The sequence below is a fragment of the Crotalus tigris genome, unplaced genomic scaffold (genome assembly GCF_016545835.1).
Source record: "Crotalus tigris isolate CLP2741 ecotype Arizona unplaced genomic scaffold, ASM1654583v1 scf7180000023617.9722795, whole genome shotgun sequence".
Taxonomy (NCBI): domain Eukaryota; kingdom Metazoa; phylum Chordata; class Lepidosauria; order Squamata; family Viperidae; genus Crotalus; species Crotalus tigris.
Window position 1 is genome coordinate 7,903,810 of NW_024100081.1, and position 25,121 is coordinate 7,928,930.

The 25,121-nt window shown below is 37.9% G+C and overlaps 2 protein-coding genes across 6 annotated transcripts in view; one reads left to right on the plus strand and one right to left on the minus strand.

Annotated features, from left to right (window-relative positions):
- The window catches only part of LOC120297380 (fatty-acid amide hydrolase 1-like), a 29,271-nt gene extending 16,739 nt beyond the window's left edge, over positions 1–12,532 (plus strand). The window contains exons 10-15 of the mRNA XM_039319945.1: positions 3,292–3,391; positions 3,622–3,662; positions 4,293–4,332; positions 9,245–9,353; positions 10,633–10,778; positions 11,995–12,532. Of these exons, the coding sequence (XP_039175879.1) occupies positions 3,292–3,391; positions 3,622–3,662; positions 4,293–4,332; positions 9,245–9,353; positions 10,633–10,778; positions 11,995–12,123 (565 nt within the window). The 3' untranslated portion in view covers positions 12,124–12,532. The remainder of the gene's footprint in view (positions 1–3,291; positions 3,392–3,621; positions 3,663–4,292; positions 4,333–9,244; positions 9,354–10,632; positions 10,779–11,994) is intronic.
- Positions 12,533–13,728: 1,196 nt separating this feature from the next.
- LOC120297315 (vitamin D3 hydroxylase-associated protein-like) overlaps positions 13,729–25,121 on the minus strand; it is a 30,748-nt gene continuing 19,355 nt past the window's right edge. For all 5 annotated transcript variants that reach the window (XM_039319811.1, XM_039319805.1, XM_039319808.1 and 2 more), the window contains exons 11-17: positions 23,002–23,099; positions 22,034–22,133; positions 19,651–19,694; positions 19,170–19,209; positions 18,892–19,000; positions 17,824–17,969; positions 13,729–16,341 (exon numbers count right to left, since the gene is read on the minus strand). In XM_039319811.1, the coding sequence (XP_039175745.1) occupies positions 16,207–16,341; positions 17,824–17,969; positions 18,892–19,000; positions 19,170–19,209; positions 19,651–19,694; positions 22,034–22,133; positions 23,002–23,099 (672 nt within the window). In that variant the 3' untranslated portion in view covers positions 13,729–16,206. The remainder of the gene's footprint in view (positions 16,342–17,823; positions 17,970–18,891; positions 19,001–19,169; positions 19,210–19,650; positions 19,695–22,033; positions 22,134–23,001; positions 23,100–25,121) is intronic.

Here is a 25,121-nt window from a genome sequence, read left to right on the forward strand (position 1 = left end):
AGGAAAATTGAAATATAATTAATACAATTAAATGTTCAGAAATGAAAGCATTGTTTTATTTTTATTTTTTTTAATAGAAATTTTTTTATTTTCCATTTATTCAACATATACAGCAAAATTCACTTTACAAAATAACCAGAATCATAGGTGCCGCTTGCTCCTTCCCCCTACGCTGCATCCACCCTCTCTAATACCTTCCCTACTTCCCTCCTCCTTCTCTCCTTCCCACCTACTCTCTTCCCCTCCCCTTCTCCTCTTGCCATCCTACTTCCTCCCTTCACCTTCCTCCCCTCTCATCCCTCTCAAATACAGGAATACAGCGTAGGGGAAGTGCCCAAGCAGCACCTCTCTCGTAAATTACCATATCTATATTATCCTATTTTACCTATTTACCCACCCACCCACCCTCAACCCCCCCTCACTTCCCAGAGCAGAGTACAGGGTTATTAATAACAAAATTAACAATATACGATTAAAAAAGGGAAAAAAGAAAAAAAGAAAAGAAAAAAAATCATACTTAGCCCTTAACTCCCCTTAAATTACATCATCATGAACAAGTCTGTTATACAACATTATTGTAAAATTTATTTTACTCATAAAATAAATGAAACTTTGTAGTCCCATACTTCTTCTGAATATAATCTATCCATCTTCTCCATACAATAATATATCTTTCTTGTGCATGATCCTTTAAATAAGCAGAAATTTTTGCCATTTCTGCAAAATTAGAAACTTTAGATATCCATTCTTCTAAAGTAGGCAACGAATCTTTCTTCCAATATGAACCTACTAGTAACCTTGCTGCAGTTAATAAATTCAACATTAAAATGGTTTCTTTGTCATCTAAATCCACAAAAATACTCAATAGGAATAATTGAGGAGTAAACTTTATCTTCCTTTTAAAAATCTTTTGAATGTTCCACCAAATCATAATCCAAAAAGCCTTTACTTTTTTACAATTCCACCAAACATGAAAATATGTCGCATCCGTATTACCACATCTCCAACATTTGGGTTGTAAATTAAAGTACATACAAGATAATTTTTTAGGATCTAAATGCCACCTATAAAACATTTTATAAAAAATTTCTCTCAAATTTTGGGCTTGTGTAAATTTAACATTTCTGATCCAAATTATCTCCCATAAGTCCAATGGGATCGGTTCCTGGGTATTCTGAGCCCATTTAATCATACAGTCTTTAACCAATTCTGTTTCCGAATCTAATTCTATTAAAGCATTATAAATTCTTTTTATATGAGCCTGATTCTGATCTTTAATCTGAATTACCAAATTTTCATCTTCTAATGTTATTCCCTCTTTCTTATCTACAGTCCACGTATCCACTATTTGTAAATATTGAAACCATGACTATAAAATATTTTCTTGCCTTAATACATCTAAAGATTTTAAATGCCAGTCCAAACCTGACCATATTAATAATTCTTTATACGAATTTTTTTCAAAATTCATCCCCTTAGAAATTCCCTCAATTGCATGTCCAGGAATCCCCCAGATAGGTATTTTATAGTTTAACCTATAATAATACTTTTTCCAAACTCGAAGTAGAGCATTCCTCAAAATATGTGATTTAAAAGCCCGGTCAACTTTCTTGTTAAAAATTAAATATGCATGCCAACCATACATTAAATCCCACCCTTTAAGAGAAAGAATATCCATATTTGTTAAATTAAGCCAATCACTTATCCAAGTTAAGGTGGCTGCATCATAATATAATTTCAAATTAGGTGCTTTAAGTCCTCCTCTTTCTCGGGCATCTTGCAAAATCTTAAACTTAACCCTTGGTTTCTTCCCAGTCCAAATGAATTTATTGATACCCTTCTGCCATTCCTTCAAATTTACATCTTTTTTTAAAATAGGTATCATCTGAAACAAGAAAAGAAACTTTGGTAGAACATTCATTTTTACAGCTGAAATTCTCCCCAACAATGACAATTGCATTTTTTTCCAGTCATTTAAATCCTTTTGTACTTTTGCCCATAATAATTCATAATTATTCTTATACAATTTTCCATTTGAAGCCATTAAATATACTCCCAAATATTTAACCTTTTTCACCATCTGAAAACCTGTAGATTTAACTAAACTTTCCTTTTCGTTAACTGACATATTCTTAGATAATATCTTAGTTTTGTGATTATTAACTTTAAAATCAGAAACTTTCCCATCCTGTGTTATAAGTTCTAATAGACAATCAACCGCTCGAGTCGGTTGTTCCAAAATTAAAACCAAATCATCCGCAAAGGCCCGCAATTTATACTCATTCTTTTTTATCTTTATACCCTTGAGTACCGTTGATTCTCGAATCTGAATCAGCAAAATCTCCAATGTTAAAACAAATAACAGTGGAGATAATGGACATCCTTGTCTTGTTCCCTTTTCAATAGTGAAAGTCTCAATCAGTCCCTCATTGACAACAATTTGAGCAGATTGTTGCTGATATATAGCTTTAAGCACATATAAAAACTTATCCCCAAAATTCATTTTCTCTACCAATGAGAGTAAAAATTGCCAATCTAATTGATAAGTGAAAGCATTGTTGAAGAAGAATTGGATAGGGTTTTTTCTGTAGAAAAGGCCTGCCTTGTTATCCCTCTAAAATGATTTGGAGAGCACCACCAAACATGTTGATTGGGCATTTAATAGACATTGGATGGATCATTTTAACCCATAATATATAGTAGTTTGTTTTATTTTGGGTTAGTGTGATAGATGAACTGAGCTGCTGTAGCTTATATTTATACTAAGATCTGACAGAACACCAGGTTATTATGGTTGAACTTCCCCAAAAGCTCTTGATAAAAGTGCCTCATTGAAAATCCTTGAAGAAATTTACAGGTAATGAGTTAAGAGGTCCTTCTATAAATCACTAATTGGTTAAAAAAAAGTTTAGGATGAAGGTTAGATTAAATGGATAGCTTTCACAATGGAGAGAAGTAATACACAGATTGCAATCACGTGACTGCGGAGTGGTAGCGCAACATTTTATGATCGCTGGAAAAGCTTTATTGGCCGTAAAGCACCCTTTTCAAAAGCCTCTGTAATTCCAGACTGTCGTTAAATAAATGGTTTTGACTCAAGGACCACCCTATATGTCTGATTTAAGTAGGATTTTTCTCTTGGTTTACAGATTAATCAGAATTGCTAATTCACATGGCAAACAGACATTTCTGGATGCCAGCAGTGATAGCTGATGCCTAAAGATAGCATCCATTTTGAAAATTACCGTAGCATTTTATTTATTTACTTGGATTGTCTTGGTTGCCTTTCAGTGAAGGCGAACCCGTAGATCCAAATCTAAAGCGTACCGTGCTGATGCTAAAATTACCTTATTGGATACGAAGATTCCTAGCCTGGATTATCAGCCCAATAGTAAGTTACATCTATCTTTATTTACCTGGAACAGGGTTTCTCAACCTGTGTTCAGTTATCTGTGCCTGTATAATTGGCGAGTTCTAATGTGACAGAAAGTCCCTATAATTTCCACTCCCTCAAACATGTTTCATTCAAAGTGTTTCCTGAAGTATATAATGTTTAAGAGTCTTTACCACTTATTTTTACATCAACCCCAAATAGGGCATTTTTCATTTATTTTTCCTTAGGCTATTCGTCAGTCAATAATATTGAGCAACATGCGTGAAAGGTAAATATTTTTGGTGGGAGATTAAGGCCTTCATCTCTTAAGTTTGCCTTTGTAATAAAGTAAGCAGGTGGGTTTTTTGTTTCCTGATTTTATAGTTCCTGTTTGGATGGAATTAGTGATAAATATGCTTTTAACCAAGCAGAAATTTTGTCTTTATAGGCTAAATATGGGCAGAAGGAGAGCATTGTGGGTTGGGGAATACTGCTTAATCCATTTTTAGTTTGATTTTTTTTCAGTCATTCCCCTTCTCGTACCAACTTACAGGGGGGAGTAATTTGGACTAATAGCAAAAAACAAACAAACAAAAAAAACAGATGTATATACAGTATAGGATGATTTATGTTTACCAGAGGGGATTTTTAAAAAAAATTACATTTTCTTTCCACTGATGCTTTTTACAAATATTTCTTGATCTCCATATTGCTGATCTTAGGAACAGTTAAAGTGGTAACTTTACTGGCATTAATATACAAAATGTTTCCCTAGTCCAGTGCCTAATCAGACTTCTGCCCAAAGGAATTAAGTCAGCATAGCTGTATAACCCCAGGTTGGGGAAAGCTATTACAGGTCATGAACATAGGCAACCAATTCCATGCATCTGCAGTTCATTTATTTTCTTTGACTTTTTAGGTCTGTAAAAGAACTCTGGAAAGACCACCTGGAAATTGAGGTAAATTTTCTTTTAGAATCTGTCCAAACTGCATAAAAATCTTGTAGGTGTAAATATTTTCTGAGGCATTAAAGAAAATAGCATGGTCTTTTTCAACTTCAGACGACAGATTTAAAGCAACCATTAAAAAAGTATTACATACTAGGAAAACCCAGTAAGTCTTGAGATCATTCTTCTGTAGTCTGATGCCTCCTAGTTATGTTAGGCTTCTCTACCTCTCTTTCTCTGTAGCCATTGGCCATTTTTGAATAGGGGTGTTGGAAACTAAAATCCAATATATTTGGAGGATGCTAAATCAGTAAAGATGGCCTTGTTGCGAATGCTGCCTTTGTGGATATTTCAAAACAAACAACAGCTCTGACATTTCCTGTTTGGGAAACTATTCTTTCCTTTAAATAATTGTTTTAAGTTGGATATCAGATGCTTGTGAACAAAGATTTGTGGTGTCTGCAGAATATCTTTTGCAGGGGAAGAGCAGAAGCTGAAATATAGGATGAGATTATAACTTGTGCATTTCTCGTGTCCTACTATACAGCGACATAGATAGACCTGTTTATTTTTCTTGTACTCATGTTGTTGCTCAGTGAAATTTTCTGTGTGACAGAAATACAGATAGTCCTCACTTTACAACCACTACTTGGACCAAAAACTCCATGACTAAGTGGCATAATCATTAAGTGAAAGATCACATGGCTGAGCTGGACTTTCATCATCCCCACTGTGGTTGATAAGTGAATCACCACAAGTGGTTAACTGAGATATCAAATGGCCGTGACTTGTAATTTCAGTGCTGGCTTCCCCATTGATTCTGCTTGTTGGAAGCCAACTCTGAAGTGCGCAAATGACAATCGTGTGACCACAGGACACTGTGACTGTCACAAATGCCTGCCAGTTTTCCAATTGCAGAACAACTGAAGTTTGATCACGTGACTTTTGAGATTCTACAACAGCTATAAGTAAAATTTTGTACTTATAAGTTGCAATTGTGAATAGTTGCTAAACAAAGCAGTCATTAAACAATTACTACCTGCACAGTTTAGCATTCTCCAGAATGTATTGGACAAATACTTATTTGGTAACACCATGCATTTCCTAATTGGACATTAAATCAGGAAAATATTTTTTGTTCTAGAAAAAGAGCATAAAATGCTATTGTATTGCAAGTCAGGCCATGGGTTCATCTGGTAGCCTCATCTTTCTGAGGTTATCACACTGAGGTCATTCCCTGCCTTATTCAATTTAGCATTTCTTGTAAGGGAATCCACTGTTGAGTTGGTAATATTGGGGGGAGGGGATTTTCTATCCAGTGGCACAGTGCAGTATATCTTTTACTGTGGAGATGAGGAGAAAAAGACCAAATTTTGGACTCAGTATTTTCAGAAGGGAAGCCTGGGATCAGGTAGATTTTTGCTTTAAGATCCTCAATTAACAGTTCAAATCTAAGGAAGCTATTTTACATTTTTTTTTTTTTTTATTGAAAATTTTTAAATTTTACAAAAACAAATCCCCTTCCCATACCCCCCCCCAACCCTACCTCACCCCCCTCCTACCCAACCTCCCAAACCCTCCCCTGGACTTCCCAGAGCTGAATACAGGCTTAATTGAGAAAAAAAAAACTTAAAACACTTTTAAAACCTAAACAAATTTAAATACAATCATCATTCTATATAAACTCCCTCCAAAAACGCAAATTTAAACATTACTTTCTTTGAATATCTATACCTATAATGTAAAATCTAATTTCTCCCTCTTTCTTTATCCTAATACAAAAAAAATAAATATATAAACCTTTGTTATACCATCAAAACTAAATACTCTTAGAAAACTTAAAGTAAATACATATTTCCTTCAATCTTCATAATCTTCTCACCTATCCAAAAAAAAAACTTAAAAATCCTAAACAAATCTAGACACATTTAGTTAAACAAATTATTTTCTCTTAAAGATATTAATAATATTTAAAAACTTGAAACACTTTTGAATCCTAAACAAATCTAAATACAATCATCATTCTATATAAACTTCCTCCAAAAACACAGATTTAAGCATTACTTTCTTTCCTAAACAAATCTAGACATTTAATTAAACAAATTATTTTCTCTTAGAAATATTAATAATAATATTTAAAAACCAAATTTAAGCTTTACTTGGAACTTAAACAAATTATACTCCCTTCAAAACACAAATTTATTAAAATCCCCTCACTTTCCAAAAACGATATAAGTTTTACTTCTCCCACAATCTCAATAGTAAACTTCTTGTCTAAAATTCTCATTCAATGTCCATAATTTTCCAATAACCAGTTGCACCCACTATAAACACAAACTTCTTATCTAAAATTTTCATTCAATATCCATAATCTTCTGTCTAATAGCCAGTTGCATCTACTATAAGCACAATCCATATCGGTCTCTCTTGCCCGCAAGCATCGAAAAAAAATGCGTGGAATTCTGCCCTTGAAGATCGCTCCAAAGAGTTTGTAAGTCCTGATTGACCCACCAGCTCAGGAATCAGTACCTGTGAAACTTCCTCAACCTCCTTCTTCTGTTGGTCTTTCTCTTTACATTTATATGTTACTTTTTCTTTACATTTATATGTTGCACAAGTCTCAGGGACCGATACCTGTAAAACTTCCTCAGTGAATTCCTCCTTGTGTTGATCTTCACAGTTGTAAGTTGTACAAGTTATCCTCTGCCCGTTCCTCTCTTGTTGGTGCCCCTCAAGCTGAAATTTCCCAATTTCAATTTCAGGCAGCAATTCCACCCTTGAAGATTGCTCCAAAAACTTTGTAGGTCTAACTTCTCCCAGAGCCACCCTTGAAGATTGCTCCAAAGACTTTGTAGGTCCAACATCTCCCAGAGATTCAGAGACCGCTGAATATGAAACTTCCTTAACCTTCTTCTGTTGCTGCTTTTCTTTGGAATTATGTGCTACACAAGTTGTCTTCTGCTCCTCAATCTGGACTTGTTGAGACCTAATAGATGGCGATGCACATACCCCCAGGACCGAAGTATAAAAATCTTTTGCTTGAGAAACAGTATTAAGTCTATGACATGTCCCCAGGTAGTTCACCACCATTCCAGTCGGAATATCCCATCTGAATAGAATTTTTCTCTTTTTAAGTTCATTTACTAAAAAAGCAAACTCCTTTCTTCTTCTTAAAATTTTAGATGGGATCTCCTTAAAAATTATGACATCTTGTGAAGCAATTTGAAATCTCTTCTTATGATAGGCTTGCACAATTTGATTGCGTAAGGATCTTTTACCAAAATAAATTACCACATCTCTTGGCAGATTCTTCTGTGCTGCCACCACAGAGTTAACCCTAAATAATTTTTCAATTTCACTAAGTATTCCCTCTTTTTCTTTATTCAAAATCAATGCAAAGTCCTTTGCAACCATTTCTTTCAAATCTTCTTGCAAAGACTCTTCCAGGCCTCTGATTCTTAAGGCATATTCCATTTGTCCATATTGAAGCATAAGAATCTCATTTTCCATTTCTTTTTCCATACTTTCAATTTTCCCCTCCATTATGTCCACTTTTTCAGCTACCTCTTCCACATGGGAGTTCACCTTTTCAAGAACAGAAGCAACTCCTTCTAAAGCCAAAACAAAATCTTGTCTCAAGATCTTATTATTTTCCTCTAAAATCTTTTTCATTTCTGCCCTAATTTGAATTATAACATCTCCCATCATGTTTTGCAAATCCTTCATAGTTATTAGCTGACCCCCAGAAGAGGGTGAAACTGTTGATTTAGAAGCTGTAGAAATCCCTGGACGCTTTGGAGCCATCTTAAAGAAAAACCTTTAGCCCTTCTTAAAAAATTATAAAAATTCCTTCAAAAATCATAACTCCCTCCAAGGAAGGTCATTATAATAAAAAGAAAAAAGGGAAAAGAAAAAAAAGGAAGAGAAAAAGAATTGAAAAAAGCTTTACTCCTTCTTAAAAATTACAAAAAATTAAACAGAAAAAAGTCCTTCAAAAAAGAGTCATTACAATAAAAAGAAGGGAGAAAAAAAAAAAAATAATAATAATTAAATAGAAAAAGTCCGTTCCAAAAAAAATACTTAGAGATACCAAAAACAACCATTCCAATCATAAGAAAATAAAAAGGGAAAGGGAAAGGAAAGAAAAAGAAACACCAAAAAGCCTGCCGGTCAGCATTCTAACTTCAAAAAAAAAACACCGAGAGATTTGCCGATCGCCATTTTACTTTCCCTTTCAACAAAGAAAAAAAAAATAAAAAGAGAGAATAAAAATAGAAGCAAGTCTTAAAACTTAAAATCCAAATAAATCAAAGAAAGCAAAAACTAAATCCTCTACTCAGCTCTGTCCGTTTATAAAAAAAAACTCACCAGTTCTCTTTAAGCACGGAGGTGTTTGCAACGGCTCGTTTTGTCCCTGAGGACAAAAACAGCTGGGAAGCGGAGACAAGTCTGAACTCCGTGGGAGCACTCCTTTCACCCCCCCAAAAAAAACTTGGGGGGTGCAAAAGAGGCTCTACCACTATTCAGACACTCTCTACCCCCCCCTTTGCCCGGGAGGGGGATTTTGAACCGCTGAACAGCTGGTGTCTGCTGTTCATAGCGGTTCTTACACTTACCCAGGAAAGACGGCTACAAAGTAGCCGCCATCGCGCGCGCAAAATCCACCGGAAGTCCCGGAAGCTATTTTACATTTTAAAACAGTCTGATTTAAGGGTTGAAAGAAGGAAAATACATTTAATTCCCAGGAGACTGGATACATGGTATTCATTCATAAAGTCGTTGCTCAAAGAATAGCAACTCAAAACCTTTACTGTGCTATCTGTCCTCTTGCCCTTACCAGATGCCGCTGTATTTCTGGATGCCAAGTTTTACTCATTGAAGAATAAAGGTAACCCTGATATGTAAATCTCTCTCTTATCATTAGGAATACTGCAGAGAATTCACTGAAGAATGGAAACGACTGGAACTGGATGTATTGCTTTGTCCTGCTATTGGTCCTGCTTTTAAGAGTGGGTCTTTTGAAAGAGTACCAGGTACTTTAAAAAAAAACTTGGAAAACTGAGTTTTAAAAAGCACGTTGTTATCCTTTATATCCCATGGTGCTTCTTATTCTTTTTTAACCAGATGTGAGTAAATCCTAGGGTTGTGATGTGCTTTGATGTTGGACAAAAAATTCATGAGGTGATGCAGGGGATACAAATATGATGCTTGTTTGCAACTCTTTGAACCAAATGCACCTTTTCTATGGCTGTACTGTCCCTAGGAAAAGGGGTGGCTGCTTTAAAGAGCTTGCAGTTTGAAGCTGAAACATTTCACAACCCTAATGTATTCCTGTTATGGATCTTGCCACATTCCATCCTGGCTTATACAGTGAGGGAAAAAAGTATTTGCTGATTTTGTACATTTGTCCACTGACAAAGAAATGATCAGTCTATAATTTTAATGGTAGGGTTATTTTAGCAGTGAGAGACAAAATAACAACAAAAGAAATCCAGAAAAATACATTTCAAAAAAGTTATAAATTGATTTGCATTTTAATGAGTGAAAGAAGTATTTGACCCCTTTGTAAAACATGTCTTAGTACTTGGTGGCAAAACCTTTGTTGGCAATCACAGAGGTCAGATGTTTCTTGTAGTTGACCACCAGGTTTGCACACATCTCAGGAGGGATTTTGTCCCATTCCTCCATGCAGATCATCTCCAAGCCATTCAGGTTTCAAGGCTGACATTTGGCAGCTCAAATCTTCAACTCCCTCCACAGATTTTCTATGGGATTAAGGTCTGGAGATTGGCTAGGTCACTCCAAGACCTTAATGTGCTTCTTCTTGAGCCACTCCTTTGTTGCCTTGGCCTTGTGTCTTGGGTCATTCGATCAGCCTTCACAAACTAGGACCCGTTCATTCTTCTGAGAATACATAACTACAATTTTTGTGACAGTGCAGACAGTATTTCTAAAATTCTTCTTAAATAGACTGTAGACTTTGGGAATCTAATTTAACAATACAGTTTCTAAGGTTGTCAGATGATCATCAGCATCCATATAGCCTCTAGAATAAAATTGTGTCCTTTTAAAGAGCAGAAAGTTAGAGACAGCACATAACACTGTAAACATGAAACCTTCTGTGTCTGAACATTTTTAGTTGCTTGAGATTGGCTTCAGTTTTTTCAAATAATTTTCTCATCTGTAGAGTGGGGAGGAGATATGTGTGATCAGAGTTACAAAGTACTGTCTTCCTTCTACTGTTAATCATCGCAAGTTGCTCAAGAGAGCTGGGTAGCCATTTAATGTGCCCTGTGTTTTTTGTCTGTACAGAGGCCAGTAGTAATTACATATTATATAACTTGTTGGACTTCCCTGCTGGCGTGGTACCAGTTACAACAGTGACAAAGGAGGACGAAGAGGAGCTAAAGAATTTCAAAGGACACTACAATGATTTGGGGGACAAACTCTTTGCAAAGGTACTTGGAATTGCCTCATGACAGTGCCTAGCAGCATTTATAGGTAATCCTCAAGGTTCGACCATAGGGGAGCCTGTCCATTATCATCACATGTCATGATGGCCATGAAGCGAGATGGCCTCACTTAACAACTGCCTCCCCCTGTTCTCTCTGATGCGGCTGTTAAACAAAAAGGCAGGTTGTTAAGTGGAGCATGGTGTGCTTTAGGTATGGAGGCCTGTCTGTCAGGGCCCACTTCAAAACCTCATCCTAAGAAAGCAGAACTCGTGGAAGCAGTTTCTTCTAAAAGAAACTTTTATTAGGTGAAGCTGATAGCAAGCATAATAGGTAGGATCTGAGAGGTTTCACGCTCAGATCCATAGGTTAAAAGCAAACCCCAGCCCAATAGTTCATCCGGTCAGTTTGAATGGGCCAATCCTCAGGTGTTAAGTCCGCTGTGGGACAAGAGCTGATAACCCCAGTCTTTCCCAGGCTCGTAGCAATGTTGTTGGGTCTTAACACCTTCCCTTCCGAAAGGGGAGATAAGTCAGATGGTCAGAGGCACATTCCTTTCTCACCCCAAGGTAACATCAAGGGAGAGACAGTTCAAAGAGCAAATATGCAGAAACAGCAGAAGGGATAAAAAAAATAAAGAGACAGCCCGCAGTGTCTTCCCCCCTCCCCTTCAGGGGTATGGCAGAACCCAGAGCAATGAAGTAAAAAGAAATAGAAAAGAGTCCCCCTTAATATTATATGAGTTCTGACACTGCCCTGGGTCTCCCAAGGCCTTCTCCAACCCTGAAACACCCATGTTTTGTGTCACCACAAGGAACTGTGGGCAAGCTGAAAATGGCAATACCTTCTGAAGGACAGCCACATGGCCAGAAACACGTGGCCTTCCTTTTCCCCCCAACGTGAGGCTCAGAGAACTATAAAGGATAAGGGTGTGATGGATGACAGGCATGTGGGGAGTAGTCCAAGGCCTGCAGGGTCCCAGTGGAGCACGATGGAGGAGAGAGAGAGAAATGGGGGGATGCTGTAGAGTCCCTGCAGTCAGTCGTAAGAGCTAATGATTGTAGGGGTGCTGCAGCAGCCGTAAGTTCGAAAGGGGGTTGTACGTAGCTTACAGGAGGTGTGTTGTAACTTCAATGGTCATTAAGTGATCGTCCTGATCCTGAGGACTATCTATATTTGACGCTTGCTGTAAAAAACGGCTTTCTTTATGCTGTCCTTGCAGGCAGTGAAAGAATCTGTGGGGCTCCCTGTGGCTGTCCAGTGTGTGGCTTTGCCCTGGCAAGAAGAGCTCTGTCTCCAGTTCATGAAAGAAGTGGAGAAGCTAACCAGGGAAAAATCAAAAAACCAATGATATGATACCACAGGAAGCAGAATGGAACTCTTCCATAATAGCCATGGACTCTGGGGACTGATTTAGTTCATACAACTAAAAGAGGGGTCACTATGAATGAATTTGTTGAGAAAATGTAGGGGAATTATAGGGTTAAGCTTCACACACTTTTCATTAAAATGTTCAGTGCAATTCTAAAAATATAAATATAAAAATGTACCAGGTCTGAAATAATGAAGTTGAAGTTTTTGATGTGCTTTTGGAATCGGAGTGTCTGTGGATGGAGCAGATAGGAAACATTTGAGGAATTGATTTTCCCTGGCAATTATGTACATGGATGAACAGAAAAATCAGACATCTGATTGTATACTTGGGTATGATATTATTCTAGTCCAAATGTATTAATAAAAATAAAGTTTCTCTAATCTTCCCTGAGCAGAGGTGAGAGTATGTTTCTCAGTTGTTCAGCAACTTAGCAATATATTAATTTTCAAGTGGTTTTACTAGACATTATCATTGGACAAACAATGTTAAAATGGATGGTACTTTTGCCAATAATAGATCCCAAAAGAATTTGTAAAACTACTGGAAAAAGACACATTTTGTCACTGATCCTTCTCAATTGATAGTGTGCCATTGCTTAATACACTATGAAGTCTTTATCTGAATTTCCAACTTCTCAGGAGCATTAGATATAATACTATATCACAGATGAACAGAGACCTGATACTAATATCAAAATAGAGCAAAAGGCAAGTCAGCATTGTAATCAACTATTTCAGTTTAGATCAGTGTGACAATAGTATGGCTTTTGCACTTGGCCAAGTACAAATCTGCATTCTGATTCAAAGATGATGAGCTTTGCAAAAGTAAGCCTACTATAATGTACATAAAGAGAGTGTCTTTGCCCCAGGAAAGATCTAGATTGTGGGCAAATCCTTCATGATATTCAACCCAAATTATTTATATGGAAGAACAGCCCTGCTAACAATAGGACCACCAATCAAAATGTATTTTAAAGAGTTCCAGGGGTAGAAAAACTTCTCCAGAGCAACACTCAATTTCAGAGATTGAATAATAAATTTGGTTTTTGAAACTAACACCAGAGAGCAGGGAGGAAGGCTTTCAAAGGTTAGAGTATCTGTAATTTGCTTATATGGGAGGCCCTGGTTAGGAATAATAGCAAATAGAGCTGCACAAAAATCCTCCCAAACTGAAGCTGGAATGGGAATATTGAATTAGAATTTTATGTTCCTTCAATAAACCTGATCCAATATTCCAGAAGAAAACTGAATTTGCCCTTTTTGCTGAAAATTCCAGATCTGGCCATATTTTGCCTGTGAAAGAAACTTTTTCAGAGGCTATCAGTGTCTCCAGAAGATGGTAGAGGACAGGAAGGCCTGGAGGAACATTGTCCATAGGGTCGCGATGGGTCGGACACGACCTCGCAACTAACAACAACAATCAGTGTCTTATAATCAATGTAATATTTAACATTTTAGCATAGTTTTTTTAATAATAGTGCATTGCTGTAAACAGAATAACGTCAAGTTGAATGTATTTGCTGTCAGTGTAAGGGCTCACCCCACTTTACATCTTAAGAAGACAGAACTCTTGGAATATCTCTTCCAACAGGCATTTTTATTAAGAGAAGATGGTTGCAGGCGTTCTAGACAGGATTTGAGGAGTTCTCTTCCATCCTTCAATGTTTTAACTGTTCCCAAGCAGCCCCCACACCATAGTTCGTCCGACGACGATCACTCATCCTATTTTCCCGGATTCCAGGTGTTGCCTTGTTTCCCCCCCCCCTTTTCCCTTCACTACCAGCAAAATGAAGACTTCAGAGAGCTGAGTAGATGAAAGGTAATGGCCATATTGTTATGGTCAGGCCTCTTGATGGGAATCAACATCCAGTCCTTATGTAGTTTACTGAAGGAAGTGCGAGCCATAAACCACCCTGTCATAGTATGACAGAATCCAGAGAGGGCAGAAATGTTTTTTTTTTCATAGTAGATAACTAGAAATGAAATATAATTGGATTCTGACAGTCGATTTCTAGTGGGAAGTTTATCTGTTAATATTTTTCAGTGAAATTCATAGATCAATATATTGAGTGAGGATTGTATTCAGACCTTGGATACAGAAGGAAACTGAGTTTCTCCAAACTGTTCAGAGTTCAGAAATTCAGGATATTGCCTTAGTGTTTTCCTTGGCCCAATTGAGCCTTCTATTCTGCCTGACTTTGCGATTAGCTAATAATCTTTTATCGGGAGATACAGATAAATTAGTATCCAATCTGGCTTGGAAATGGACTATGATTGATGATTGCTATCTCCTTCACATGTACTTAGATGTCTGAAGACAGCCCTGTCTTGTTTCATGTAAACATAGGTAATCTAAAATCATGAATAATATGTAAAAGGATATATAAAACCAGGTTCTTTACCTCCTAAACTATGGAGGTTACAGTTATTGATCAAGGATACCAGTTGTCAGTCCGCTGCATTTCATTTGGGGTCTCTAGAAAGCCAGGATGGATCATTTATAAGATAATCCTCAGGAATAACTCCGAGTTGTACAACATTGTGTAAGGAAGGGCCCCATCTTGGCCCTTAACTCTTCTGCTAAAATTATATGGTTTTAGGATGATTTGACGTTGTCTTTAACATTGTCTTTTCTAGATTCACCCAAATATTAGGGAAAAAACGGGGGAGGCATGTGGGGTGGCAGATATATTTAGCAGAACTGTTTTAGAACATTTATATGAAAATTTTATAGCTAAATAATTGGGAGAGTCATCTCTAGGAACTGATTGCAGTCCTTGCTAGCCCAACTTTGCTTGGCAATTGTAGTCAGTCCTCCTGATGCCCGCTCTTTAGTCTTATATTCCTTTGCAGGAATATACCAGGATCTAAATTAATCTTTTCCTCATTTGTAGTCACCCATGTCTCTTGGAGTGCTCTGAAGTCAAGATTAGAGAAGAACTCTACCAGGTTCCCATCTGTTACTTTGTTCTTCCGGCTAGTAATATTCCAAGTTAGTAACTGGATTGGACCATTGTGTTTAATATTAGTGAGGGTGCTCGGGAGAATATTGGAATTGGAAAATGGATTTTTCAGTCATTTAGCAGAAGTTATATTACCCCAAATTTAAAATTCAAAAATGCTACTAAATTCCTGAAAGCATGGCATTCAGCCAAATCAGACATCAATAGACACATAGGGATAAACCAATTTTACATACCATTCAAAAGAGATAATAAACAACTAAGAAGGAAACAAAAAGACCGGAATACATCCTCTCTAGCAGCTTGCACCCAAATAAGCAAGTATTAACACCTCACAAACAATGAAGCAGAAAACAATACCCTAATCAAGGAACTACCAGAGAGAAAACCATACTTCACCAACACTACCTGGAAAAACTATTCTATACTGCATAATAGGAGGCAGATCTCACATTCACTATCACTGATGATGTCACTTAGTCAGGTAATGAAATGTCTGGAAGCAAACAACTAAATGAAGAGAACACCAAGGATTTCACAAATAGGATACTAAATAACATCATACACTGTAGCAGTGTTGAACCTCGTGCTTGTACAACTAACAGACCAGATTCCCTCTGTTGGTCAGAAAAAAAATCCTGAAGTGAAACCTCATATAGTCTCCCTCTCTGACTTAGAACCCTTGACTGTCTCGGTTCTCAATTATTCAACAAGCCTACACAAATCAAGCGAAGACTTCTAACCAATGTACAATTTGATCTTGGTATACTTTATGTTGCAAGGAAAATCTTCTAATTTCATTTTTTCTATGCAGTGGAGATGAAGGATGGGAATATGGTAGAAGACAGAAAGTATGAATGTCCACCCAGCTATCTCCTGTAACGGTGAATGAGGAGAAAGAGAAATGCCTCAATTGGTCACATAAAATACAAAAAAAGAGAAGACCAATCTTTCACGGCTGTTTGCAGACGTGGATAACTGGTACAAAAAGTGATGCTTTGACAGAACAATGAATATTGCAGGATCAAACATTCCGTGATATTTTATCATTTTTATAAGTCCAGATGCATCCTTGATCTACAAATTGCTTGTCAGATTCAGATGAATTTCTTCTGTTGCTCTTTGTTGGACAGCATCTCAACTTCTTTCATGAACCGAAGGCATAATTCCTCCTGCCATGGTAAAGCTACACACTGAACGGCCACAGGAAGCCCAACAGCACCTTCTACTGCCTGAAAGAGATAGTAAAAGAGCAAAGTCATTCAGATATCTCCGGTCCAAAGGTCCAAGCATTTTTTATTACTGTAAAGTGATCTTGAGCAGGTATCCTTGAAATAGGTCTCCTGTCTCCCTCCAAGTGGCAAATGGTCTCAGGTATGTTTTCAAAGGACTGCAACCTTAATTTCTCAGATTCCTAGCTTAGACCATTAATAAAACTGTTCACATCATTTGATTCTTTCTCTTGTATGCCTTCATAAAACTGCTGCCTTGGAAGCCAGTCATCCCAAAGACGTAAAATATGAGAGCTAAAAGACTTAAGTGCTTACACAGAAAAGTGAAAACCCACACTAACTCTTAACCTTCAGCAGGATAGGTAAGCTTTTAACCAATTATTTCTCCCTCCCCCCAGGCCCCCTCCATTCATTAGTTTTATTTAAAATGGATTTAGATCATTTTTTTGGCAAGAATTAATCCTGGCCTTGGGGGGGAATTAAAAAAAAATACCCTTCCCTAAAACATAACGGTTATAATCCCGGATTCTTAGATTAAACCTTTCTTCCCTTTCAATTCTCAATATCACTTTTCCCCCTCTTTTAAAAACAAGAAGAGAATTTTCAATCCATATATTCTACAGCTAAAAATAGATTTGCTCCAAAACATTCTCTTCAAAAAGATTTCCTCTGAATTTTTTCAGGGTATTTGTTCTTTAACTAGATTGATGACATTTTGTTTCTCAGGATCAATACTTTATACCATTAAATCCTTCAATATTAAATCAACGTCTGACAATAGGTTCAAATTATTGTTTTTGCCAAATTCCAGTAAGAGGTCAAAACCATTTCTATTTTAGAAGCAATATACAGTAGTTCATTTACTTGTGCAAGAAAAAGAAATGTACAATCATCATGAATGTTTAGTTGTTGCCAAGCGCTGGGAAAATCAGGAAATCCAAGCAGTTTAAAAGAATATAAAGGTTAATTGCAAGCTTAAGCGATCTACAAGAATCTGAACTACTAACTACAATTTGGTGGTAGATAAGAATCAATAGAATTCAAAGTGGGCTGGACTCTTGGTGCGAAGGGACTTGAGACTAATGAGACATTTGACCCCTTCCTCCGGCTCAGTTGGGTCATCATCTATAATTCTAATATATGGTATTATATCTTTTCATGCCATAATGTCCTCATGTACATTATTCATCCATATTCATCCAATTTTGGGGAAGATTACTTATAAAAGAAGTGCTAAATAGGATATATTAGATCAAACATATCTTTAAATTAAACTCTACTGTTAGCAATTTTGGGTGGAAAAAGATTAATTCATTAAAATTTAGGAAAGTTTAGTTAACCTTATTTATTTATCCAAAGATAGCAGATAATTTTCAAAAACTGATATTAATTTTGTTGTGAAATCAACGGTCTTCACCATCTCAAACATCACTGATCCGCAAACATTTCTGCTGTAATAACCTCTCCTGAGTTCATACAAACCTTTTTCAGGGTCCTATCCCAGGAGTCACCATATAGTCCCTGGTACTGTGCCATCTCTTCTTCATCTGCTTCTGTAACTGTGGTAACTGGTACAACTCCAGCAGGGAAGTTCAAAGCATTGTACAGCATGGTATTAGAGATAGCACCTAGGAAAGTGAACACACAGAATAAAGAGTTAGGTGGAATTAGATACCTTTTCCCCATGGAGCTTCTTTCCCAAATCCTTCTACTGGCATAATTCAGTTATGGTAGGGTAGAATTGAGGAACTTTCTAAAATTGAACTGTTCCATTTTTTTCTGGGTTTTGAACATGTACAATGGACAACAATGCTTTGGTGAGTTATTCTAGTCATCCTATTAAAGTGGGAGGCTGGAAAAATACTGATTGTCTGACAAAAATTGTGGGTGAAAGGGAGGTTTTCCTGTTCCCCAGATGACACTTAAATTTAGAAATGCCAGATATTTTGTTTTTAACTCTGCACATGATATATTGCAAACTGCCTATCACGTGAAATATTGCAAACTGCTAAAAGCATTCCTATGTTAAAATGAGGAACTATAGATTATAACCATGTCTAGTAACCTTCCTATGTTAGTATAAGGAACTATAGAATGTAACCACGTAAGGAATATGTCTTGATCAGGAAATACTTACATATTGGGGGTTATAAATATGATCACCTGTGCCCCTGTTGGACGTTCAGACCCTTTAAGCTGTGAATAGCTCTCTGAACCTGCGCAAATAAACTTTCCTTCCACAAAAGAGCTGACTCAAGTCTCTCACTTCTACAACACTATGGACAGAAGAGTTAGCCTGAAACCAGATTTTAATCTCTCTGTGAGAATTACATGTAAGCTATATTCCCATACAGGAATTGTGAAAATTTCTAGATCATGCTGACCATTGTTATTAATTATTCTGCTAAGAGAATGGCAAAACTACTATCTTGGGAAGCAATCCTAGTCTGTCTACCTGTGCAAGATTAAATGTTGGTGGATGCTCCTGAAGCTTGATAATTTTTTTTAAATGTAATGAAAAGGTATACATTATGTCACAGTAAGGCTTACCAAGTATTTTTGCAGGATATCCAAGAAAGAAGGCGGGACCCAGAACAGGGCACAGGACAACATCAAGCTTGTTTTTTCTCCAATTCTCAATAAACTTTTTACGATAGACCTGAGCCCAAACAGCAATAGTTGTTAAAAGTCCTGACAAAATCTAGGCTTGATAAAGTGTAGCTGAGTAGTTAGAAATGTGCTGAAAGCTATCCCAGGTTGTTGCCAGATAGGAAAAATACAATCAACATATGATTTTTAAATTTTATTTTCACAACAAATGTTTTTACCATCAATTCATTATCGATCTTCCATAGGTCCTTCACATTCCTGAAAGACAGAATATTGAACATGTAAGCCAAGCTTTCTTAAAATATAAGAAACTGCAACTCTGCTGGATAATCAAGATGATCATATGTGTACCGGAAACAAGACAAGACTGGGGCCACATAGATCATCATTTTGAAGAAACAGAATAAGAAGAATATCGATGCTTTTGAGCTCTGAAGTTGGAGAAAACTCCTGAGGGTATTGTGGACAGCCAAAAGCCCAAACCAATGGACCATCAATCTAATCAACCCAGAGTTCTCATTCGACGTACAAATAACCAAGCTCAAATTATCCTAATCTGGACATGTTACGAGAAACCTAGCTCTCTGACAAAGGCTCTAATGCTGGAAAAGGCCGAACTATAAAGGCACCAACATTTTATAGTGTATCAGCTAAAAGTATCATTTCAGTGTATTTGTAGGAATATAATTCTGCCATTACCTTACTCCACACAACGCATTCAGCTGCCCAGCCAGTCGGGGAAACTTGAAAGAAAATGACATTGAGTGAAAATCCAGATTCATTAGTACTATTGGAGTTTGTTTAAAAACTATACAGCATTTTTTTTTTAAAAAAAAAACTGTGTGTAAGGTCTGGTGAAGATACACAACATTATGACTGTACAGTTGCAATTTCATCTCTAATTGAAGAGGCCATTATGTACAAGTCCCAAGGAGCAGGTATTCCAGCCGGACAGACCTGCTGGCTATCAGAGCACTAATCAAACTAGTGATATGGGCAAACGAGGCCATCTCACTGTAGGGTTTTTGCAACAATTCAGAAACAGCTCAGGACCTGTTCAGTCTCACTATTGGTTGGTTGGTTGGTTGGTTGGTTCAGGAAGATGAGTTGATAATGGCATTTTTTTTCTAACACTGCAGCTGTGCAGGGAGTACAAAGAAGTCATTTTCCAGGGTCTATGACAATTCACCATGGCCAACTCACCATGGCCAACGTGCCAAAGCCAACTCGCTGCAGGATAACTTGCTGCAAGACAAGAGTTCCACTAATATCAAAGAAATAGTGGAATAGAATAATTAAAGAAAGGATGCAAAAGGATGCAGACAGAATGAAATGTGAATGGCAAAAATTAAAATAAGGCATTTATTTTAAATAATTAAGTAGAACTGTTAAATTATCCTGCCATGAGTTGTCCCATGACAAGCTGGCCAAAAAAGAGTTGTCCTGCAGACAGTTGGCTGTTCCCATTAGTGAGAATGTATGTCTCACTTCTGGTGTCTTAGCTTCTGTGTCAAGCTGTAGCTTCCCACATACAAGCTCATTATCCTTGTATCCCAATCCAACCGTCTTCCATCCACCCGCCCCTCCTCCCCGTTAGTATGTAGTAAGGGGGGCAATAAAAATGTGCTTTCTTTTCCTTGAACAATTAATCAGTGGAATGACTAGACACCTGCCTGCCTGCCCAGCGGCGCTTTTCCTCCTGTCCAGGGTTTTCATTGTTGTGAGAATTTCTGTTGAGGATTGGCAGTGGGGATAGGGTGGGGGGTGTTTGGTTTTTATTCCCGTCTGCTGGGTGATTGCAGCAGGTTTTGGTCACTTCACATGACGCTGGGACACTGTGACTGTCATAAATATGAATCAGTTGCCAAGCATGTGAATGTAAATCACAAGGCCCTGGAGATGCTGCAACATTCCAGCTGATTGGCACTTCTTCTGGGCACAGCAGAAGCATCAGGACCAGTGCTACTTTCCAGCTGATTGGTGCTTCTTCAAGGCTCAGCAGAAGCACCAGGATCAGTGCCGAGCTCTAGCTGGAGCCTGGCGCTAATCCTGGCGCTTCCACTGAGCCCTGACAGCCCCAAAGAAGCACCAATCAACTGGAAAGTGGCACTGATCCTGATAGTGGCACTGAGCCCTGACAGCCCTACAGCTCCAGCCATCTCTCGTTGAAGCTTGTGCGGTGCTGCTACCAGTTCAGCTCATTCCCCTGCCCCGCTACCATTTTTCTAGGATGGTCGCGTACCACCTGCCAGGTGCCAATGTACCACAGGTGGTACCCGTACCTCTGTTTGAAAAGCCCTGGTATAGACAATCTATTTTGCGCCAGCTCTTTTAGTTATTCAGCCTTCCACCCTTCCGGGGTAGGTAAAATGAGGACCCAGATTGTTGGGGGCAATGTAAATATATATATATATTGCTTACTGGTGTACGCCGCTTAGAGAGTGCTTGCACTTAAAGCGGTATATAAGTCTCATAAATAAATAAAAAATAAATAAATTTATCAATTAAATTCATTTTTATGACTGCCCAACTCACAAACATGGTTTTGGGCAGCTAATGACCTGTTAAAATATTAATAATAATAGTTTTTAAAAAATTGTTAGCAAGGGATAAAACTCTACAGTGGTCACTGAGAATAAACCCAGATAAAACAAATGACAAAGATCTCTATCTTCTCTTTTCCTAAAAATTGGCAGACCTGCCATTCATCTATAGGCAATCAATTCCAGTGATTTTGATTATCAAAAGGAATATCATGAATGGCTTAGGAAAATGTTCAGTTGATCAGTTTCTTCAGAATGCATTCAATTTAAAATTTATGTTTCCCATGATCAATGGCAGTCACTGGAGTATTGAGGAATTACTTCATATTGCCCAGAACAGAAAGGATGGGGGCTTGCATTGTAATTTCTCAATTCCATCAATGTGATCCTCTTGCCCCCACCCCCTGATGCTGCTGCTCACAATGCACATATGTTTAAAGACATATTTATTTCAGTTTTATACCCCCAAATACAATAATTGTATCACAAATTTGAAAAACAAGTTTGACCCCATACACACAGAGAGAGGTAAGACTCACCCAGCTCTTGGTGAACTTGGCCAAAATTTTCTTCACCAATTTTGGGATTTTAAGCATTTTCACTTGGGGTTTCAAAGCTGGATCCACTATATCTTTTTGACTGACGGGCAATAGAGAAGGAAAGAAAAATTGTAAAATTTTCTCTCTTTGTATACAAATGTATTTACCACAATCATTTACTGTAGCAAGAAGTGATGTTGACCACTTTTTACAGAGGAAATTGGACACTAAAGCTATCAAGGGCTGTTCTAGAGCAGGCATCCGAAACAGCAATCTTTGCCCTTTTCCCCAACATTTACTTAAAGTATATGGAACTGGCACTCTATGTGAAAATTACATAGTCATGCAAGTGGCAATATATTTTCCCCTTAATAAGAAAAAGGAGATCATATCTCCTGGGCTCAAATGTTAGACTTTATTTTAGGTACATAGTGGAAGGAGAGAATATCAGCATCACCTCTTCATTCAGGTAAATGCTACCAGTTTCGTCTTTGCTGTATTCCTAACATAGTAATCTATCACAATATCAACAACTGTGTATTTTTCAGGAGTTTGTGAAAACAATTTTCATACTACACTAGAAGGAGAAATTTACATCTTATTGACAGCATAGGGATTTGGGTACGTTACTAACATTTGAATTGGTTTATTTTCCAAAAGAACAAGGAAGAAAAGAGTCAAAAATCTGGAACTGTTCTGTTTATGTCTTCAAACCCTCTATTTCCTTTCTCCCTTTTTTATTATTGTAGTGATTGCTAACTGGAGGTTATATCACAATAATACATAGGTACTTCTTTCTGCTAATTCATTGATATAATAAAGCAAATGGTAATGATGATGACACCACCATCACCTCCTGGACCTTATTTTAAAATATGGTTTGAATGAGAACACAGTAATATTGGGTAGTGTCCTTATTTGCTATTGGCTCTTTAAACGTTCTTTAGCATCCCCAACAAACTACTTACAACAAGGCCAACAGACTTGAGCCTCCGTCTGCAAAAGCACCTTTCACATAAATTTCATCAATAACATAGTCCACAGAAGGTGGGTTGAAGGGAACTAGCTGCAGATAACAAAGGGGTTTTCAGTTAAAACTCCAAGATGTAAACGAAATACAAATCTAGATTAACTATTTTCCTGCATGCTATTTGTCCACTCGATATGGCTTTCTCTAATCAAGCATATGCACACAAAGGGCTCCTCCCTTTGGTTCGGTTAATGCTATTCACCAGTTCTTCAACTGACCAAAAGAAAAAGAAAAGAAGTAGCTTAAAAACTGCAACCTGGCTGATGTGTGTCCTCCTAGCCTGCCATTGAAAGGATGTCGCCAAATGCTGATGTCCAATTAAGAGCCAATTAAGGAAGGAAATTGATGAAGTCCCAGATATGGTTTCCCTCTGGGTCAACAAACCAATAGCTGGTGAGTTGGATTTGGACCAGAGAAAGGCAAAATATTTTTGAAAAATAAAGCAGAGGATGTAGCAATTGTTAGAAGTTGCTCCAGGATTTGCCCAAACTTCTGGCAACTGATTGCATGGCTGCCAGAAGTGGCAAGAAAAGGAGGGGAAATTGACATCACTATCAGGAAGAGCTCTTGGGACTATAGGTGTGGCAAGAGAATTCTTGCTAGATCTACAGTCCCATAGAGCAGATTCCTAGACAATTTGAACTGCAAGAGGTGGCAGATAATATCCATCTTTTGCCACCCCATTCAGTTGCAATGAGGAGAGATGACTCTTTACCCATCAAGTTTCTTAGCCCCTGAATCTCCCATTCTGAGAGTTGATTCTTTAGGTCTCCAGGCTTGAAGAAGATATGGGGCATCTAAACCACCAGCACCTTTCTGAAAATCAGCTGAGTGGCTGTAGAGGGAAGATCACACAATGATGTACAAGATATCCCACTTTAGCACATGTTTCCATTGGCAGGTGGTTGTTTTTTTTTAGTTATTTTTAAATATGGACTTTTTACTGTTCTAGCTGCTTTTGAACATGGTTCTTCTGCTAATTCAGAAGACATTGGCATCAAGCCAATGTTCAAAAGCAGCCCATTAAGAGCTGCCAATGTGGAGTTGCTTGCTTCTATGGGAAAGGTCCTTCCCCTATCACTTTGCAACTGCCCCCTTCCCCCTTGAACATTCAGCTGTGAAATCAAGCTTTTCTATAACAAGGATTTGGTGCTCTTATGAAACAGCAATAAATCTCCGATCAACATCAGCCTGCACAACTGCATCATGAAAACCTACCAGCCCCACCGCTCAGCTGCTGGTCATAGATAATTGGTGAGATAACTGATTATGGCCCAACCAAATAAATGGTTAGGAAACCACACCATTCTACACACACAACTAAAATCCCTCCATATAGAACAGGGCTTTTCAACCTTTTCACCCATTGTACCACTTTTAGGATATAGCAACATCTGAGTACCACCAGTCGCCTAGCAAGGTGTCAAAAACTTGATGACCAAAAAAAAAAAAAAAGGAAAAGAGTGATAAAGTACAGGTAGTCCTTGACTTACAAGAGTTCACTTAGTGACTGTTCGAAGTTACAATGGCACTGAAAAAAGTGCCCCCAAGCCACAGCCCAGCAAGACACCTGCCTGCCTGCCCGGCAGCGCCCTTCCTCCTTTCATTGTTGTGAGCATTTCTGTTGAGGATTGGCAGTGGGGATGGGGTGGGGGTGTTTGTTTTTATTCCCATCTGGTTGCAGCAGGTTTTGGTCACTTCACATGACCCTGGGACACTGGGTCATAAATATGAATCAGTTGCCAAGCATCTGAATGTAAATCACAAGATCCTGGAGATGCTACAACATTCCAGCTGATCGGCACTTCTTTTGGGCTCAGCAGAAGCGTCAGGATCAGTGCTACTTTCCAGCTGATTGGTGCTTCTTCAGGGCTCAGCAGAAGCACCAGGATCAGTGCCGAGCTCCAGCTGGAGCCTGGTGCTGATCCTGGCGCTTCCACTGAGCCCTGACAGCCCCAAAGAAGCGCTGATCAGCTGGAAAGTGGCACTGATCCTGGCGCTTCCGCTGAGCCCTGACAGCCCTACAGCTCCAGCTATCTCTCACTCAGGCTTGTGCGG